Raw genomic sequence first — 16,071 nt, 5'->3', positions numbered from 1 at the left:
GGTTTTACATTGAAATAAAAAAAGTGTCTATCAGTAGAGGAATGACCTAATCTTATTCTTTGCCAATAGCCTGAAACACAACTAGTGCTTGAACGCAGACTTTTTGGCAAAACTCCTCCAGACCAAACAAGGAGTGCTAGACAATCTCGGTTTAAAACTCAGCAAGGGGTGGGGAGGGGGATATGGTGCCTTTCCAGAAAACCCCCTTGGTTTCTTTACAAAATTTTGACACAAACTGCCAGAATTTATGTATATGCAAGAATCCAACAATCTAAAAGGCAGTTGCGTAGATGTAAGTAAGTGAGTGTAAGTGACCATATGGAGTGGCACCTTTGGAGAAGAAACAATTTCATAAAACATGGAAAAAATTATATCAAATATAACAAATGACTGTCAAGATAGAGGAAAATTTTAAGCTAGTGAATGACGCTTACAGCAGCTTTAGCGTAATGTGTGACTCATACTCTTATTGTCAGATATTCTGGACGTCATTCAGCCTAAAAGACTGTTTGAAGTTTGAAGTACATTACAATTTATTGCCCATTAAGGAGAGAAACAACTTAATTATGAAAAGGCCATTTATGTATTGGTCCCTATTGTAAGCCTCCATTCTCAGAGGTCACATTGGACCATTAAGGATGCACCATTATTTCAAAAGTCTTCATGATTTAGCCGTCAACATCCCAGTTGGATCTAAAGGCTTTGGGGCTACAGGGGTTATTAAAATCTGTGTTGTCAACCTTCAATAATGTGTTCCAACACACACCCATTCAGTGTTTTTCCATCACATACATGATTTCATGTGTTCCTCTGGGACTCATAAGTTAATAACAATAGAGTGATCCCTGGAGCCTGGCCAAATGACTTTAAACCTCAGAGGTGAGCAATCTTCCTTCTTGAATGATTGAATGATGGGTCCGGTCCTTAAATGTTACTTACACCCCCATAGCTGGAAACAATATATCATGTAATAACCTTATCTGGAGTGATTTCTTACTGCTTTTGATTGGATAAAAAAGAAATACTCTCCATGAGAATATCTGGCAGATGTTTCTCTTGGTGAGGTAGATGTTAAGAGAGTGAGAGAGATTTTCTCTCTCCCCCTATCCTCAAATATCTGTCTTTATTTTTTGGCCAATGCTTTGACTCATGTTGGCAGAGGTGACCCAAATAAATGCACTAGCACTAGTCATTTAGGGGGGCTAGGGGTGGGGTTAGAAAAAACAGAAAAAAAAACATAATGTACAAGACCCAAGTGTGCTAGTTTCCCTAATTACGTAGTGTTCCTCCATCCTTACTTTCTTTTTTTCTCTCTTTCATACTGGCCCCCCACCCCTTATTCTTCTTGTTCAAGACATGGGTGTGCAGTGATTTGCTTTTGGGGGATAAAACCCACAGTTTGGGAGTGGAGAGGGATATTACAGAGCAGGATGGCCTGGAGTAAGGTACCTCTGCTCTTGCATGGATTTCTCCTGCTGGTTCTGTGTAAACCCTCACTTCAAGGAGGTAAGGTCTCTCCAAACTTATTTGGCTTTTTCTGTCTCGTGGCATTACAGGTGTATTGCAGTTTTGGCAATAGCATCACATTCTTTTAAATTTAGTTGCACACTGCTGACAGTGGATGCACTTAGGCTGTACTTTGTTGTCTGTGTTCTGAATGTTCTAGGTTCAGGTAAAGGATTGATTATAAAAAGTATGCAACTTGAATTAAAAGTGCTGTACTGAGTGTACTGCTATAGTGTATTTTTGCAGGATGATTTACTGTGTCAATGAACTTTGACTCAGGTCTCGTTCCTGCATGATCTTTAAATCTTAATACTTAAAAATGTATGATGGTGAGGAAACATTGCCAACTTGTAGTTTAGTAAAGTTACAAGCTGTCCATTTAAAATGAGCTGAGATAGCACTTTCTATTATTTTGATTTTCTATTATTTTTTTTATTATTGAATAAAACTAAATATCAGTGAAGTATGTAACATATCAGTGAAACATGATGCATTTGGTTAAAGTTTTCAATGTATATTTAAGTTTAATTTGATACAATCACAATTAGTACTCCATAAAACCAGATGGATTTTGATTCAAATAAATTACTTTTTTTTTTAAAGATTTGAAGTCACTGTTTATGTTTATGGAAGTGGGTTCCACTTGCCATCTTTTATTCATGTAGAAGGAATGATCTGAGAAATACTAATCCAGATCATTACATCATATACTAACAACCTACAAGCATTTCCCAGTGGGTTTGTAGAACAGATGACTTCAGCTTTTTAGTTCTAAGCTCTTGGAAGAGGTCATGTATAGGATGTTGTTCTTCGTCTGAATCACATCCATTCTCTGTTCCCCTATGCCTCCAAACCTTAAACAGCAAGGCAGGAGGACACAGAAACTCATGTGGTAATGCATTCGGTGCTGTTTGAGGCTTCACATGAAAGACTAGATGCGAGATTAGTTAGAACCCCCTGGGTAAGTGGCATCATCACTGAGTAAAGGACAAGAATGGTCCTCATAAACTGGTAATGTGTTGCAGTAGTTAGATCCTACTACGCATCGTTGTCTAATAAAAGAAGTATGGGTTTGCAGTGCAAACAGTGATGTTCGCAGAAATTTGGTAATATCTACTCTGTTCAATATAATAATGTTTTAGAAAATATTCTCTTTATTTTCCTCTTCAGGTTTCTCAAATACATACAAGAACACACAACTAAATGCTTGGTTATTTCTTTATCTGGCATGCTATCATGAACAGGACACATTAATAAAGGAATTATTAATGTTCACTTTCTCTCTCAGGAATCTACATACCAGCTGGTGCAGGGGGAGGAACTGGAGCTGGATTAGGGGTTGGTCTTGGAACTGGAGCTGGACTTGGTGCTGGAACAGGCCCAGGAGGAGGATTTGGTGCTGGAATCGGAAGTGTTGGGCCAGGAATTGGTCCTGGAGGAGTTGGAACGGGATTAGGTCCAGGTGGTCTTGGAATAGGGCCAGGAACTGGAATCAGACCTGGAACTGGTGATAATTTACATTTATTCTTAAACATTTCATGTGCAATTAATGTCCATAGCTTCCATATCAGTGCTATAATAATCTTTAATAAATTAGCAACTAATAAAGAATATTGTATTATGTATTGTATTGTATTATGTATCTAATACAATCATTTTATTTGTTAACTTATTTACTTACCAGGAGTTGGAGGAATACTTGGTTTCAAACCAGGAAAGACAGGAAGTGAGTGGCTAAATTTCTCCTAATTAGTCATTTTAAGTTTGATTAAATTAATATTTACTTGTCTAACTTGTAATAGGCTTTGGAGGTGGTGGTGCTGGGGTGCAAGGTGCTGGACTGGGTGCAGGGCTTGGGGGAGTTGGGCCTGGTGGTGCAGGGCTTGGTACAGGAGGACTTGGTACTGGTGGATTAGGCACCGGAGGCCTCGGGACAGGTTAATGAAATTTCCTTTACATATTATGGTACTGAAATGTACCATAAACGGTAATTAACATAATTATCATTTTGTAATTAACATATTTAACTATTTAGGGTCATGCTATTGAGGCACAAAAATGATTTCATGAATTTGATCTTTTCCACAGGGTCATTCGTCAAGCCACCTAAAACAGGTGCGATGTAACGCATGCTAAAAGTTGGGATTAATTTTAATAATAAAGATTGGCAGAGACATTGCCTTATCAGACGAGAAATTCATTGTGTAAACACAGGAGGATATGGAGGTCTACCAGGATTTGGACCTGGTGGTACAGGTGTTGGTCCTGGATCACTTGCACCTGGAGGATTTGGTCCTTCTGGCATTGGTCCAGGAGGCATTGGACCAGGAGGAATAGGACCTGGTGGCATAGGACCTGGTGGCATTAGACCTGGTGCCATAGGAACTGGACCAGGAAGTGTCGGACCTGGAGGAATTGGTGCTGGTGTTGGAACTTGGAGCCTTGGAGCAGGTAATATTTCTCAGAATGTCATTTTACTAATACGCAATCAAACTTAACTGAACTGTTTCATATAAGGTTCTGCTAGTCTCTGCTAGGGATTGTAGAATACCTCAGTGAAGCTGATCCAAATAAACACTGCAAATTCATATTTGTTGTTAGGGTGGTGGATATTTAAATGGTTAGACTTTTGATTGATCTCAAGCATTTTTTAATTTCATCTTACTTTATTCTGTCTGTAGGTGCTGGTGGCAAACCCCCTAAACCAGGTGAGTGGGAGAAAACTGCAGTCAATAAAGTGTTCACATACATTTACAATTTCAACTACATGCATTAAATTAAGCAAATAATGTATTGGTTTGATTAATACTTGCATGAGTCTTGCTTCATACAAACAGGTTATGGGAGTATTCTAGGCACTCTTGGAACTGGAGGTCTTGGTGGCCTTGGACTTAGGCCAGGGGGTGCTGGCCTTGGAGGTGTAGTACCGGGTGGCTTTGGTGTTGGTCCTGGAGCTAGTGGCACTGGCACAGGAATACCTGGACAAGGTAGAAAAACTGGTAGAGAAACTCCGTTGTTTGAAAGTTAAGCAATCTTTTATGGTGATGTTTCTTACAACAGAGAATTCTATAATTTTTTGTCAGGTGTGGGCACTGGGGTGGGAGGGTTTGGCCCTGGTGGAGCTGGTCCAGTAGGTGCTGGAAGAGGTTAGAAAATTAAAACAAATGCTAGTAACTATATATGGATATTTAAAAGCTTAATTCTAAATATTTTAAGTTTTGTTTAGTACCGTTATTTTTTCCCTTTCCTGCTTCTAGGTGTGGGAGGAAAACCACCCAAAACAGGTGGGCAATCTGTAATATGCAGTGTTTCATCTTCACTGAGGAATTTAAAGGTAGCTTCACTCTAAATATTTAAATATATACACATTATTTTCAGGTTATGGAGGTCTTGGTGGTTATGGCCCAGGAGGTGTCAGCACTGGAGGTATAGGACCTGGTGCCATTGTCCCTGGTGGCATTGGACCAGGTGGCATTGTCCCTGGTGGTGTTGGACCAGGTGGTATTATCCCTGGTGGTGTTGGACCAGGTGGCTTCAGGCCAGGTGGCATTGTCCCTGGTGGTGTTGGACCAGGTGGTATTATCCCTGGTGGTGTTGGACCAGGTGGCTTCAGGCCAGGTGGCATTGTCCCTGGTGGTGTTGGACCAGGTGTCTTGAGTCCTGGTAAGACATCTTTTTAATCAACAGTAGACACAACAAGAGTTTTTATTACTGCTTTTGTGATTCTGTTCATAGCACTATTTGATAAAAATAAACAAAACAATTTTGCCTTATCATAGGAGCAGGCAGAAAACCTGGGAAACCAGGTATGATCTGAATTTAAAAGTGTTCTGCAACCACAATAAAAAAAAGTGCACGCATAATTAAAATCCATTGTTTTTGTTGTGAACATCACTATTTCTTATTAATTCTTATAGCTATTGCAGTCAGAAAGCAGTATATTGTCAGTGGTTCAAAATGCATTTACCTCAGATGGTGTAAATTTAGGTTATGGTGGGCCTGGGGGTTTTGGTGGTGGACCGTTTGGAACAGGAAGTCTTGGAGCAGGTGCTATTCCACTTACACCTGGAGGTGCTGGAACAGGCTATCCATCAGGTGGTAAGAATATACTTCCTTTCCTTATGTGTTGTAGCCATGAAATAACATAATAAACAATAAAAAGGAATACATTTAAAGATGACTAGTTAAAAGTGAATTTTGAGGGGGTTAAATTATAAAGGAATATTATCTGCTGCTTTAAAAATGGAATTTGTTTTTAGGTAGCTATAGTGGATATGGTACTTATCCTGGAGCTGGAACAACTGGTCAGAAACCACCAAAACCAGGTAAAGCTAGATATATGGACATGAGTATTGGCTTAAATGAAGGTGTGAAACTTGAATACACTTTTTCAAAAAACATATTTAAATTGTATCAACACATGCTGGATTTGATGAAATAGGAATTGGACCTGGAGGTGTAGGAATTGGTCCAGGCGGCACAGGACTTAGACCTGGGGGTACGGGAGTTCTGCCTGGAGGTGTAGGAATTGTACCGGGTGGCACAGGAATTGGTCCAGGTGGAGCTGGATTTGGGCCTGGAGGTGTAGGAATTGGACCTGGTGGCACTGGAACTGGAATTGGAGGAGCAGGAGTTGCACCTGGTGGAGGTAGGTTTTGAGGGACATAATTGTTAAGCTACTGCTGTTTGCAGTTACTTGCAACTTTTAACCTTTGCAACTTTTCAATCCATTTTGGCTCCTAGCACCTTTTCTCCCTCAAACTGGCTTAGCAGGAACTGGAACTGGGACAGGTGCTGGGGGAAAAGTCGGAAAGTTTGGGAAGGCACCAGTGCCAGGTAACTGTGTCTATTAATGGAGCTCCCCTTTTGTTGGAATATTTTTTATCAAATCTTTGACAAGAAAGAATTGTTTTATTTTTTCTTTCTCCAAACAAACAAGGTGTTGGGATTCCTGGGCTATACCAAGGGGGTATAGTTCCTGGACAAGGTGGGTGACTGAAATATTTGACCGTTATGAGATTTTCCACTGTTTCTAGAATATTTGGTAACACTTTATTTTAAGGTGTCCTTGTTACACGTTACATTTACTTACTATTATGATAACAATTAATTATGCACGATTACATGCATGTAACACTAAGCCAAACCATAATCCTAACCCTAACCATATAGTAAGTACATGTAGTTAATTAATATTACTCAGTACTTATATGTATAATTACACTCTAACAAGGACACCTAAAAATAAAGTGTAACTGAATATTCATACAGATATGACATTTACATTTTTGTTTTTATATGTAGGTTTTGGCGGTAGAGGCATTCTGCCAGGTGTAGCCACAGGATCTCAAACTGGTAAGATTTATGTGGTTTATAGTTTTATAATTGATAGATTTATCCAGCAATTAAAATATTTTTTGTTTATAGGGCAGCTTGGTCAAGGTGCACTTGGAGCTAATGGTAAAATAAGTAACTGAAAGAACAGTCCTTTCAATAAAAGTTATGAAAACTACTTCTAACAGAGCTCACTTATCTTTTCTCTTTCAGGAGGCCGTGGAGGATTTGGTCAACAAATACCAGGCGTGTTCCGTGGATATCCTCTTATATCACCAAAGTCTGGAGGTAGCATGCATTTAAACATCTATCCCTTTATCCATTGTAGTTATTTACATTTGAGATCAACCAACACAAATTATACTTGTCAGCCAATTACATTAGCTTCTCATTATTTAAAATCAAGTTATTTGCCATATGATTACAGAATTTTAGAGTATTTATAGAAATGTACTTTCTTACTCCATGTAAGGTACAAGCGCTGCTAAGTCTCAGGCTAAAGCTGCCAAGTACGGTAAGTCATGCAGGAAAAAAATTAAGACTTTCTTAGGAACAAGAATTTCAATATACAGTGGTGTGAAAAAGTGTTGGCCCCCTTCCTGATTTCTTATTTTTTTGCATGTTTGTCACACTTGTTTGATGATCTGAAACATTAAAGTGTGACAAATATGCAAAAAAATAAGAAATCAGGAAGGGGGCCAACACTTTTTCACACCACTGTATGTCTAAACAACATGCTTGATATTGCTGACTCTCCTTGCAGGGGCTGGTGGTGTTCCGGGTCTCGGTGGTGGGCTTGGAGTTATACCTGGTGCAGGTGGTATACCAGGTGCAGGTGTTGTTCCAGGCATAAGTGGCATACCTGGTGCAGGTGGTGTGCCAGGAATAGGCGGTGTTACAGGTGCAGCTGGTGTTCCAGGTGTCGGAGTCATTCCTGGAGCTAGCGGTGGAACTCCAGGTGTCCTATATCCGGGAGCTGGTGGTTCCTATCCTGGGGGTAAATTTATGATTTATTACAAATAGAGAAATGTTTCAGGATTATCTAAGACATTGAAATTTGCTTAAGTCTTATAATATCCACGGATTGTCTCTCATTAGGAACTGGGGCAAAAGCTCGAAAGTATGGTAAGAAAGCTTCTAGATTCATTTTATATATATAATCACCTGGCTGACAACTGTCTCTTTCATGGAAAAAATTACAGTGGATATCAGGGGGAATCCAAATCTTAAATATTAAGCCTTGTAAAAAATAAGTTAAAGTAGAAAAAGCCAAATTAAACATGGATTTAAACTGGATTGATGTTTATCATGCAACATATATAAAAACATATATAAAAACAGAGTTTCATCTTAATTTCTATGCAATTTTGGGTTGTTTATTTTCTAGCTTTCGGCATAGGAACTGGTGGACTTCCTGGTTCTGGTTTGGGAGTGGGTGGTCTTGGAGCTGGAGGACTACCTGGTTCTGGTTTGGGAGTGGGTGGTCTTGGAACTGGAGGACTTCCTGGTTCTGGTTTGGGAGTGGGTGGTCTTGGAGCTGGAGGACTTCCTGGTTCTGGTTTGGGTGTGGGTGGCCTTGGAGCTGGAGGACTTCCTGGTTCTGGTTTGGGAGTTGGTGGTCTTGGCACTGGTGGAATCCCTGGACCTGGAGTTGGTCCTGAAGGTATCCTGAAAATTACCTTGTTTTGTTTTCAAAGTTATTATCATTAGCAGCACAATGATATCTACTATTCTGCCATATTTTAGGATATGCTGCAGCCAAAGCAAGAAAATATGGTATGACTTTACATTTTGCATTTTACAATGAAATACTGTAGATCTTGTTATTGGCAAATCAACATTGTAATTGTCTTCAATTTCCATAAATTGTCCATAAATATACAATTTAGCTCTAGCACAGGGATAGCCAACCCTGCTCCTGGAGAGTTACAGTACCTTAGCTCCGACCCTAATCAAACACACAAGGTGCTGAGAATTACTTAAAAATTGCAGGAAGGTGTGTCTGAACAGGGTTTTTATTTATATTTCCATCCTAAAAAATAAGACTGAGTTTCATCAAAACTCCAGACTTAATTTTTGGCTCTATTGTTTGGCTCTTTTTATTGTTAAAAAGGAAAATTATTTTAACATGTTTCTTAATGATTTAGTATATATTGTATACCTAACATCAGGGCTCCTAGTGTCCCACAGGCCAAATCCAATCCTAATAATATAATAAATATAATATAATATAATATAATAATACATTACTGTGCTTAGATTTGATTATTTTATTGCATATATCATTTGTGAAATTCTACCAGTCACAGAAACCTAAAGAAATGTAAGACATTGATATTCACTGATAAATCCTTTGTAGCTCAGCTTGGACGTCTAGGTGGGACTTTAGGTACAGGAGGATTGCCAGGTGGAGCAGCCGGTGTGTCTGGTGTTGGACTTGGTGGACTACCTGGTGGTGGTCTTGGGATTGGTGGACAACCTGGAGGCGGATTTGGAGGGCTACCTGGAGGTGGATTTGGTGGATTACCTGGTGGAGGAGCTGGTGGACTGCCTTTTGGAGTTGGTGGTCTTCCTAGCGGTGGTGCTGGAGGACTCCCCGGCTCTGGAAATGGTACCTAAATCATACCATCATATTGTACAACATAAAGTTTACAATAAAGATTTGAGGTCATATTTAATATTAAATATTCTGATGCTTTGCAGGATATGCAGAGGCAAAAGCTCGTAAATATGGTAAAACAACCTTTAATTCAATGCTTCAGCATACTGCACTGTTAAATGAATTGTGTTGGTTTTATTGATATCATTTATTATCCAAACTTTACTTAGCTTACAACCTTAAATATTATTTTTATTTTTCTAGGTCTACTCGGTGGAGGTGCTGGTTTAGGTCCAGGCACTGGATTAGCTGCAGGTATTCCAGGTGGATTACCAGGCACTGGTGTCAGACCAGGTGGGGCAGGGATTATACTAGGAACTGGGGCTGGACAAGGAGGTGTCCCTGGTGTGGGTTTTGGTCCAGGAGGTGTACCCGGTGGTGGGCTTGGACCTGGTAGTGTTCCTGGAAGTGCATTTGGACCTGGAGGTAAATCTCCTAGAGTTTCTAAAGATTTCAAACACTGGGCTAAAAAACAATGACACTGTTGTCTTCTGCTAAATATCTAAATCAAATTTATTCAAAATTGATGAATATGGCAACATTGACACTGGTTGGTTGAATTGACATTGACATTGGTTATTGAACCAAACTGAATAAACATTGACCTGACTCGAACTGAATAACGATACCACTGTCTTCAGTAGAGATGCTTATAGCTGAAATTAACTTGTTTCAACGCTGAACTGACTGGCGCTGTATAATAATAAATAAATACTGACTGGCACTGAATAATAACAATAATATTGCTGAATAATTGTCTTGCTACAGCTGCTTTACAGCAGAATTTTGATTTGCCTAACTTTGAAGTTTGCATCATTGATTCTGCTACTTTCCTGTTTAATACTGTAAAGCTGCTTTGAAACAGTTATATAAAGCACTATAAAAATAAAGGTGACTTGACTTGTGCCCTATTTTTACTACCCTACTTTTCTTAGAGTGTAGTTTACTCTCATGTACTGTTGTAGTATATTTTTAAAGGGGTCATATGATGTTGCTAAAAAGAACATTATTACTTGAACATTTGGGCGGCGTTATGCAATCTTCCCACATCGTGATGTAGACATGTGGGGGCGTGTTAGAATGAGCCATTTTAGGTAGGCGTGGTTGACTTAACTTTTATAAAGAATATCTCTATGGATTTGAGACTTTAGTCTTTGCAACTTTACAGATCTTCTTTATGCACCAAGAGCTTGTAACACTCCAAAGAGAAAGGAAAAATTTTAATCGCATCATATGACCCCTTTAAAGAAGAGAAGGAGAAAGGGAATACAAGATACATAATTCTTTTTGCACAAATTCAGGGACAGACAGGCACAAAGCATCACTAATAACTCACCAACCATAGTACTGCAATATCATAAGAAAATGATAGCTTCAACCTTTTTTAGAGTTTAATTAAACCCTGGCCAATCTGGAAACCTAAGTAGCATGTCCAGCCAAGTATATCCCCAGATGACCTTTCTTTTGGTTGACTAAATTTAGCCATTGCATTCTTGAGCACATTCTAATGTCTCATCAGTGTTATCCAAGTGGATAACTGTATCATTCAAGCACACTGTAATGTAGGTTTAGTGTGGTTAGAGCACAGTGTTGATTATCTACCAGATGTTGATTTTAAGCATAAGTAGTATTTCGATACTCTGCTCTTCTTTCTCTGTAGCTCACCATTGTGCAGTTATGCCTCATAACACTGGCCTGGCCAAGGTTTTTTGAGGAGACTTCTTGAAGTTGTTAGATTAGAGTATTTTTATCAGCAGGTGAAGAGAGGTAAAGATTGGATCATTTGAGGTTTCCATAGAAGCACAAGCCATAAAAATCTTGCTGTGCTCATATTTGAACACTTTATAAAAATATGACATTTCAGGTTTCATAACAAGAACTGTACATAGCTTTAACCACTGCTAAATCATATTTCTATAATATTGACTTCTTATATTTTAGGATACGCTGGGGCCAAAGCTCGCAAATATGGTATGGCAAAGTTAAATAATCTCCAAATTTTATTATCCATGTAGAAAAATACAAATTATAAATGACATTTTATTTTTGCATTTTGCAAAAAGGGATTACTGGTGGAGCTGGTGGAACAGGATTGCCTGGAGGATTAGGAGGGTCACTTGGTAGTGGAACAGTGTCAGGTGTTGGAGCTGCTGGAGGAATTGGACCTGGGGGGGCACCATTTGGTGGTTATGGACCAGGAGGAGCACCAATCAGTGGCTACGGACCTGGAGGGGCACCTGTAGGTGGTTATGGGCCAGGAGGAGTACCTGCTGGAGGATATGGACCTGGCTCTGGAGGTATGCTGACAAACATTTTATTACATATATGCAGTTTATGCTTTCTGTTTGTTTCCATATCTGCATTAATATTTTGTATCCAATGCAGCATATCCAGGTGGACCAAAGGCCCTAAAATATGGTAGGATATTTTAAAGTCATTATGGCATCATGTTTTTTTTTTGTGCAATATGGCATTAACATTTGTTAAATTATTTTAATCCTTGTGTAGGTCCTGGTGGTAGTGGAGGAGCTACAGGACTTGGTCTACAGGGTCAGGTAGGAACCGGTCCAGCAGGAGGATTTGGAACGGGGGCATGGCCAGTTGGTGGTTATGGTCCAGGGACTGTAGGAGGCCACGGGTCTGGATTTACAGGAGCAGGACTTCCTGGTAGTGCTGTCGGAGCAGGAAGCAGAGGAGGGCTTGGGCCTGGGTATGGAACAGGTGCTGGAGGTAATTTAAACCAGTCAAAGTCATTTACACAGGAATTAGAAAATCCGTATTATTAAAACTGTACCTGGTCAACTTATCTTTCAATTAATTACATGTGATGTCTTATAGGATATGGACCTGGATCGAAAGCAGCTAAATATGGCAAGTTGAAACACACTACATACATTTACATGTATATTGCAAGTGGCTCTTGATCATTGATTAATGTACAGTATATTCAATTTGTCAAAAATGTTACCACATATTTTATGACTATAATGATGAAACATAATTTAATATTAATTTATGTATTTTTTCAAACACATATTTATGTTTAATGCACATTACTAATATTTATCAAGGGTAAATATAAAATGCTTGCCTTGAAATGATACAACATTAACAGAGTCTAAACCCATGCATATCTTGAAAGGTTTACCTGGATCTGGAGGTGTCTTGGGAGCAGGAGGTGTACCAGGAGCTGGAACAGGATTGGTAGGAGGTCCTGGCGGTATGTGAATTAATTTGACATGCAACTGTTTTTTTGGGGGGGTTTTTTGGTTAAAGGGACACTCCATCAAAAAAAATCTGTACTTATATTAACTTGTTCCAAAACTACATGACATTCTTTCTTCAGTGGAACATAAATCAATTTGAGAAATGTCTCAGTATATATATATATATTTTTTGTCCATACAATTCAAACAAATAAATAAATAAATACATACATGATACTTGTCTTTTTTAGTTCTGCCTGGAGGGCTTGGGACCGGTGTTGGATATGGAGGTAAAATTTTAAAAACTTTCATTAGATGTGAAATACTAATTACTAAAATTGAAGTATGTCATCTAACCATTGGTGGGTGAACCTGCTGTTTTGTTAATTTTATTCTAAAGGGTATGGAGGAGCACAAAAACCACCTAAATATGGTAAACCACTTCTGGTACTTAATTTTTATAATTAAAATATCACATGTATAGAGACTAAGATTTGACCCCATGCATTCCATCTAGGACAACCAGCTGGTGGGGTCGGAAGTGCGTTGGGTGGGTCGGTACCAGCAACTGGTGGAACTGGGGCCACAGGAACCGGAATTGGAACTGGTGATAATAACTGCTAAAAGAGAACTAAATAACAGGTAATAGATACAAATAGGAATGTGTTTACATGCTCAGCATTACATCACAGGTGGTGTAGGTGGGGCTGGAGGCACACCAGTTTCAGGAACCAAGCCAGACAAATATGGTGAGTTGGCAATCTATGGTTATATCATCTAACCATCCATATCTCCAGTAAAATATTGCTGTTCCAATTTTCAATTTAAATCCGGGGTACCAGGCATCATAGGAGGAACAGCAATTCCAGGAAGTACAGCTGCTACCGGCACAGATCGTGGAGTAGGACCTAAACCTGGAGTTGATGGAGGTAATGCAGTTCATTTGGAATGTACATTAAGATACATATACGTAACATCCATAATAGTAGACCATAATAACTATCAGTCTTACCTGTTCCATGTTAGTGATTGGCAGTCCTTATGATGCAACCCGTGGTGCTGGAGAAGGTCAAGGTTATTACCTTTTTTTCTTTTACTCTATTATAGATATTTATTGTATCTATTATTTGTTATTTAGCTGCTAATTTGTTTGTTCCTGAGTTGTAATTTTAACATTTTGTTGAACACACAGGTGGAACAAAAGCTCCCAAGACTGGTAAGAAAAGTTAATTTTTTTAATTTCTTTCTTTTTTTTTATTATATTTTTTTTTACATCCCATCTGATCCCATCAACTAGAATAAAACAATTGTCCTTTTGACAATGTAAGAAAAAATTAAGAGGCATTTTCACCTTTTAGCCACCAGTTTTATTTTGTGATTATTTCAGAATATGGCGGACCAATAGAGGGATCAGGTGGGTCTATTGGAGGTGGTATTTTAAGTTGGATTTCCAACTTTTTAAAAGGATAGAAACTGAGCAGCATGTAATATTTTTCAGGTGTTACTGGTGGGTCCATTGATGCTGATGGACTTGATGGGGTTGCTGGGACAGGAATACCCATCTTAGCTGGAGAAAAACCAGGTAGACCCTTCCTTTTCAGTGAGCTTGTAGACATCATCCTTTGCAGTTTGTCATCTATTTTTCGTCAGTGTGTTTTCTTTTTGTAGCTCACATTTAATTTACATAGAATAAAAAGCATACATTGCATCTTCTGTGACATAGTCAAAAACCCAGACAAGCCTACAGACATAAAAAGTTCACCAGATTATGTTTGTTCAGACACAATCTCTGGCCAACTGCACTATTCACAATTCACTACTCAACTGCATTATTCATTGATACTATTTTGGGTTATACAGCTTTGTTTCTAGTTTGAAGCATAGATTAAACTGCACCATAAATCATGCTTTTATTATCTTTAACACTGAATGGATAGGGGGAAAGAGGATGTACTTGATGGATTTTAAGGTGCCAGGTCCTGCCACTGGTACCTTCTTTTCCACCCTTCACTTTTATGATACTTGTATGTTTTGCCAGAATATTCTTTAAAAATTTTGCATTTTGGTCCACAGAAGAAACTGTGTCAAAACTTTTACTATGAATATTAGTAGTAGTAGTAGTGGTGGTAGTAGGCCTAGTATTGGCAAAACTATTCTTAAAAGAAGCTATTCATAGTTATAGTTGAATGAAGTAATATTATTGCCACCAGTGTACTATGTAAGAGCTGGTTATTCATGAAGACCATAATATAGCCAAGCAAAACCACATAACACAAAAAATAACAAATACATATCAAAATACATTGCATGTTCAGAATGATTTGTAATTGCTAATGAAGTATTGAAAATGGGATTTGAAGAGATACGTCAACACAAAATTACTAAATGAATGACCTTTTTTCATGTTTTAGGTGTCTCTGGAACTGTACCAGGTTTGTATTTAGCTTTTATTTGTACTTTACTGTAAATGAACCATTATTTATTAAGTCTGACAATTCCTTTTTACCTTATTGACGTTCTCCCTTTTTAGGTGGAACAGGAGTGCCACGACCCGAGAGTAAGATCTGTCTTCATAACCTGAAAATGGATACTGACCTCAAATAAGATAACTGAATTCAAGATTATGTTCCCTATTTCTTAATTTTGTATTCGTTAGTGGTAGGAGTTCTTCAGCCGATTTACACAAAATAATCTACCTACATCATGTTCAAAACTGCTAATGTTACGGCTCCCTCTAGTGGTGGAGGAGTCTCTTGCATGCCCCAGGTGAAAAAAAAAGTACACTTCCATAGTGTACTTAAAGTGCTCTATTTTCACGCACTAATTTTGTACTTAATATACTAAAAATGATTCTTTAGTACTTCTTAAGATAAACTTTAGATCATCTAAGTGTACTCAACTGTGCTATTTTGGGACACCATGAATATAAACTAAAATGAACATACTCTCTTTGTATTTAAAAATTTATTTACCCCTTGTCCAAATACCCACACTTGCGGTCTTGGCCATTTGAGAGCGCGTGCGTGCGACAGGAAGTAAGTGCGCAAGACTGTCCCAGATCTTAAAAACTCCAGAGCGCAGTCCCCTTAACGCACACTAAACCCACACTATCTCGAATACCGCTCCGGAGCGCTATTCGAGGCTTAGTGTATCCCATCATGCATCATGTTCTGGAAATAAATCATGAGACTTTTTGCCAAGATTGCACGAGAGGTCACGGAAACCTTTCCAATGTAAGTTAAATATGAATAATAATAAATTACATATAATTTGGTAGTAAAACAAAGCTCTACACATTTTATTGCTGCAAAGATTAGTATATTTATTTTTGTACAACATTTGCAACTGCTTTTTATCACTTAATTA

The 16,071-nt window shown here is 38.5% G+C and overlaps 2 protein-coding genes across 2 annotated transcripts in view; both read left to right on the top strand.

Moving 5' to 3' along the window:
- The first annotated feature begins 1,430 nt into the window (after window positions 1-1,430).
- Window positions 1,431-12,423, top strand: LOC107713145 (elastin-like). Its single transcript, XM_016518579.1, has 33 exons — window positions 1,431-1,506; window positions 2,795-3,013; window positions 3,191-3,232; window positions 3,309-3,443; window positions 3,595-3,621; window positions 3,721-3,957; window positions 4,188-4,214; window positions 4,344-4,493; window positions 4,590-4,652; window positions 4,764-4,790; window positions 4,885-5,169; window positions 5,286-5,312; window positions 5,494-5,604; window positions 5,766-5,831; window positions 5,948-6,154; window positions 6,250-6,342; window positions 6,446-6,493; window positions 6,811-6,861; window positions 6,934-6,966; window positions 7,054-7,128; window positions 7,313-7,354; window positions 7,604-7,837; window positions 7,939-7,965; window positions 8,228-8,503; window positions 8,587-8,616; window positions 9,200-9,451; window positions 9,544-9,573; window positions 9,704-9,925; window positions 11,441-11,470; window positions 11,563-11,796; window positions 11,885-11,917; window positions 12,008-12,229; window positions 12,338-12,423. Exons 1-33 carry the CDS (start codon window positions 1,431-1,433, stop codon window positions 12,421-12,423), a joined length of 3,717 nt encoding a protein of 1,238 aa, XP_016374065.1.
- Window positions 12,424-12,625: 202 nt separating this feature from the next.
- The window catches only part of LOC107713144 (uncharacterized PE-PGRS family protein PE_PGRS46-like), an 11,208-nt gene continuing 7,762 nt past the window's right edge, over window positions 12,626-16,071 (top strand). Inside the window, exons 1-12 of the mRNA XM_016518578.1 lie at window positions 12,626-12,719; window positions 12,957-12,995; window positions 13,106-13,138; window positions 13,223-13,312; window positions 13,398-13,454; window positions 13,548-13,634; window positions 13,732-13,779; window positions 13,898-13,921; window positions 14,093-14,119; window positions 14,204-14,287; window positions 15,117-15,137; window positions 15,236-15,262. Coding sequence (XP_016374064.1) covers window positions 12,626-12,719; window positions 12,957-12,995; window positions 13,106-13,138; window positions 13,223-13,312; window positions 13,398-13,454; window positions 13,548-13,634; window positions 13,732-13,779; window positions 13,898-13,921; window positions 14,093-14,119; window positions 14,204-14,287; window positions 15,117-15,137; window positions 15,236-15,262 — 631 coding nt within the window. The remainder of the gene's footprint in view (window positions 12,720-12,956; window positions 12,996-13,105; window positions 13,139-13,222; window positions 13,313-13,397; window positions 13,455-13,547; window positions 13,635-13,731; window positions 13,780-13,897; window positions 13,922-14,092; window positions 14,120-14,203; window positions 14,288-15,116; window positions 15,138-15,235; window positions 15,263-16,071) is intronic.

The sequence above is a fragment of the Sinocyclocheilus rhinocerous genome, unplaced genomic scaffold (genome assembly GCF_001515625.1).
Source record: "Sinocyclocheilus rhinocerous isolate Xijiao unplaced genomic scaffold, SAMN03320098_v1.1 scaffold387, whole genome shotgun sequence".
In the NCBI taxonomy this organism is placed as follows: domain Eukaryota; kingdom Metazoa; phylum Chordata; class Actinopteri; order Cypriniformes; family Cyprinidae; genus Sinocyclocheilus; species Sinocyclocheilus rhinocerous.
Note: the sequence above shows the minus strand (reverse complement) of the source record. Positions and strands in the feature narration are given on the sequence as shown.